Source organism: Entamoeba histolytica, genomic scaffold (assembly GCF_000208925.1).
Source record: "Entamoeba histolytica HM-1:IMSS scf_1104750517861 genomic scaffold, whole genome shotgun sequence".
NCBI classification, from domain to species: Eukaryota; Evosea; order Mastigamoebida; family Endamoebidae; genus Entamoeba; species Entamoeba histolytica.
In genome coordinates, this window is record NW_001915250.1 from 1 (window position 1) to 4,279 (window position 4,279).

Consider the following 4,279-nt stretch of genomic DNA (forward strand, 5'->3'; position numbering starts at 1 on the left):
ATATATAATATAAATTATTATCAAATATAATAATAATATCAAATGATGATTTATTTTTATTTCAAAATATTTTGCATCAATAAAATATGTTGCTAAATATTTTGCATCATTAAATTTTGCGCTTTTTTATTTGTTTCAATAAAATTTGTATCCTTTATTTTTTTTTCTTTCTTTTCTTCTTTTATCATCTCTTATGTTTTATTACACTTTATCTTCTTTATTTTTATCTTCTCTCCTTTCTACTTTTATTCTTTCTTCATCATATCAAACTTTTTACTTTCTTTTTATTCTTTTATATCATTCATTCTCTTCTTTTTCAATTATTTGCTTTTTTTCGTTGCCAATGAAGAATATTTAGAAATAATTTTTAATAAACTTAATGTTATTATTTTTCCTCAATGTATTATCAAAATGATTGAAGTAATATCAACCGTACTTGATTCAATTACTCAAAAAGAAGTTAATTCTGTTTATGAAAAATTTAAATTAACTAAACATTCTTCAATTATTAATACTACACCAATGATTATACCAAATGAAGCACAAACAAAAACTGAAGTTGAGGTTCATATAACATAAATAATATCAGTTGTACTTAAAAATGATATTAATTTATTTCAATCATTAACAAAAGACTTAAAAAATAAAACAAATATGTCACCCATTAATTATACTATTAAAAATATTCAACAAGGAGTAATAATTGAATCAAATGAAATACCAAGCTCAATAATTCTAAATAACTTATATAATTATTGGAAATTTAATAAAACTCAATGCATCTTTATTATTGATTATCTAATGAAAGAAAGAATACTTTCTTGTTTTAATTATATTTTTAATGATTCTAAAAGTTATTCTTTTCATTACATTGATATTAGAGACTCTCTAAAAACAATAAATATACCTCTATTTTCAGAACCTCTTCAACAAAAGTTTTGTATACTTCCCATGTTAATACAAATTCATATTACTCTTACTATTATTAATAATCAAACAGAATCAATATCATTTATTAGTTTTGATTCATCAATAAATTGTATTATTTCTTCAAATTTAATTTGTAATGTGCCACTTATTTTATATTCAGGAGAAACACATAATTATTCATTTAATAGATTACAATCATTTACTATTGCAAATAATTGGTTATTCTCTTGTAACTCAAATTCACTTGTTAATGGTAAAATTATTGCTCAATTTGGTACAATTAGTTTGTCTTTAGAAGATATTCAATTTCTAGAACGTATCACAAAACAATTAATTCAAATTAAAGAATTAATAAGCATAGAATTAAAACAACCCGAAAGAGAAGTATACCTTGTTGATCTTTCAATTTCAATTCCAACATCTAAGCTATTCATTTTACATCAATCCCAATGTCTTCATTTTATTAAATTAACATTTACCAATGAAAGTATTATTTGAGGAACAACAAAAATATCTTATTTGATACTTTACTATCAACAAAAATTGGATTATTCAATTCGGAATGGAATTTATATTGAACATATTCTTGAAAGAGCTAATATTATTAACAATACATTTATATCAAAACAAATAGCACTTTCAATGTGGATTCTTGACAATGTACTTGGAATTGTTATTAAGAAAGATTTATTAGAAAAATGCTTCTTATTTGTTCAATATATTAACCAAGAAATTGATATGAACAAAGATACAATATTTGATTTAAGAAACACAACGACATATTTAGTTGATGCATTTTTTCATTTAAATTGTATTCTATTCTTCTATATCAAAATCAAATTATTGTACTACCAAAAGAAAAAAAATATATGAGATATCTTAATTCTTTTGAAATTACAGTAAATGGAAAACGTTCTTTCATTCAATTAAATAAAAGAATTCCTCATTGTCTTGGTAATAATATTTTTGCTATAAGTTACTGTAATTCAAAGCCATCAAAAATAATTACTATTACAACATCAAATATTATTTATAATGACTCTTTATTTACTATTAAAATGAATTTCTTATCTATTGAACTAAAAACGTATAGTTCTATTATTTCAAATAATTTTATTACTCCATTTGATACTTTTAGTCTTTCAACATTACGCTGTTGTTATTCTTATTTTGTTACAGAACAATTATCTAAATGTCCAGTAATATATAAATTATTATCCATTCTTATTATAAATAATTTACCAATAGATATTATTATCTCTTTTTCAAATTATCATATAACAATACCACCTTCTCAACAAAAATCAATTCCATTTAATGACTTAAATATGACTTTATTTAAAACAATTCTTTCTGATGAAGTAACTGTTAAAATTAAAGCAGAAAATGAAGAAATTATTAGAATTAGATCAAAAAAAAACTCATGTATTCCAATTCATATTCAATAAGAATCAAATAAAATTGTATTTTCATTGTTTTTATGTTATTCATAAATTACCTTTTTCTTTATATTATTCAATTGATAAAAAGAAGAAATTGATTATTAAAGGAAGTGAAAATGAAGCCTCAAAAGATCAAAAAATAATTATTTCAGGAAAGTGTTATGTTTCAACAAAAAATTCTTTAACTTCATCATTATTATCTTCTTACATGTGTATAGAATTTAATGACTCTTATATTCCATTAACAATGATTAAATATGATGATAATTTAGTTATTGATTATTATCTAACTATCACTAATTTATTAAAGAATGATATTTATATTAAACGCTCTGAAGAAACAATGACTATTAAAACTAATACCTCTCAATATTTACAACTCAAAACGTATCTTCAACTACAACCAACTTTATTGTTTAGTTTAAATCAAAAATCTTGGTTTATTAAAATAAATACTTCATGCTCAATTCAAATACCAAAGAATGAAGATTATCTTAATTCAATAATAGTTCAATTTAAATGGAACAAAAATAATTTGTTATAAAAGAAAATGAAATAGGAGATTATTTCATAACTAATTTAACTCATAAGTAATGTAGTTGGTTCTGGGAATATCAAGGAAAGTTTATTCCTATTACTATTCTTCAAAGTTGTTCATATGCCATTCATCAACATTTAAGCCAAACACTAGATTATATTAAAATATTTTCTCCTCTCCTCAGTGACCAACCTATAGATATTTCATTTAAAAAATATTATCAAACAACAAATAGGAAAATGTTGTATAATTATAAAACACTCTCCTCATCATTAACTTATTATTAGTGAAAAACAAAATAAAACTAATCCTATTATCAATATAGATATTCCTAAAATTTATATTGACTTATTTAATAAATATACTCCTTTAACTCAAGTTATCATCGAAAATATTCAAATCAAATATACAAAAATTATTCTATTAAAATCATCTCTCATTCAAATAAAATCATATCCTCCTTCCTCAGTACTGTACTTTGTAAAATTCCTAATTTTCTTACTTCATTATCAAGAAATGATATTTCATTACCATTAGATGACATTCTAATTCAATTAGACTCATTATTTCTAAAGAAATGTATTGAATTTATTCCAACCTTATCTCATTCAAAAATATCTTCATTACCTTTGTTTTATCTTTCTATTACTCAAACTCATATTGACTTTTCTTTTACACTGTTACCAAATGTCTCTCTTCCAATATCATATATCTCTTCTTTATAATCTACTCTTTCATCATTTTTAATTAACTTTAAACACACTACATTTACCCTTCCTCCATTCATTGGATTTTCTTCAGAGGTTTTATCTTATTACACAACTCCTATTTTAAAACAATTACCAAAAGTTCTTGTTTCTTATACTTTAATTGGAAATCCTTATTTTCTCTCATCTTCTTTATCTTCTGCTTTGAAATCACATTTGTTTACTGATGCTATGAACAAAACATCTGCTGGAACACTTGGAGTGATATCATCAATTACTGTTACAATAGGAACAATTTCTCAAGCATTTGGTGATGATATTACTACTCATGGTCATCGACCAGAGTCTTTTATTGAAGGAATCAAACAAGGAGCAAGGGGGTATCAAATTGTTAATAAACAGAGTGACAATAATTTTGAAGGAACAATGAAAAAGATGATATTACCATTTTCATCAGTTGCTCAAATAGTTAAATTAGGAATTACTGGTGCAGTTGCTGAGTTTGATGAGAAAAGTGCAAAAAGAATTGGTCAATTGAGAATAATTGAAGAGAATGGTTCAATTAGAAAGGATCAAAGTATAGATAAATTTGATGTTTGGAAACAAAAAGAGACATACATTTGTCATGTTAACGGAATAAATGATACTTGGATAATGATGGA

The 4,279-nt window shown here is 23.1% G+C and overlaps 3 protein-coding genes across 3 annotated transcripts; all 3 read left to right on the forward strand.

The window, feature by feature from the left end:
• Positions 1-654: 654 nt before the first annotated feature.
• Positions 655-1,428, forward strand: EHI_102800 (uncharacterized protein; the record flags this gene model as incomplete). The annotated part of the gene is made up of 1 exon (XM_001914220.1): positions 655-1,428. The coding sequence occupies one exon, from the start codon at positions 655-657 to the stop codon at positions 1,426-1,428; it is 774 nt and encodes a 257-aa protein (XP_001914255.1).
• Positions 1,429-1,799: 371 nt separating this feature from the next.
• EHI_102810 (uncharacterized protein) lies at positions 1,800-2,378 on the forward strand (the record flags this gene model as incomplete). The annotated part of the gene is made up of 1 exon (XM_001914221.1): positions 1,800-2,378. One exon carries the CDS (start codon positions 1,800-1,802, stop codon positions 2,376-2,378), a length of 579 nt encoding a protein of 192 aa, XP_001914256.1.
• A 202-nt stretch (positions 2,379-2,580) lies between these two features.
• Positions 2,581-2,916, forward strand: EHI_102820 (uncharacterized protein; the record flags this gene model as incomplete). The annotated part of the gene is made up of 1 exon (XM_643405.2): positions 2,581-2,916. One exon carries the CDS (start codon positions 2,581-2,583, stop codon positions 2,914-2,916), a length of 336 nt encoding a protein of 111 aa, XP_648497.2.
• Positions 2,917-4,279: the final 1,363 nt, after the last annotated feature.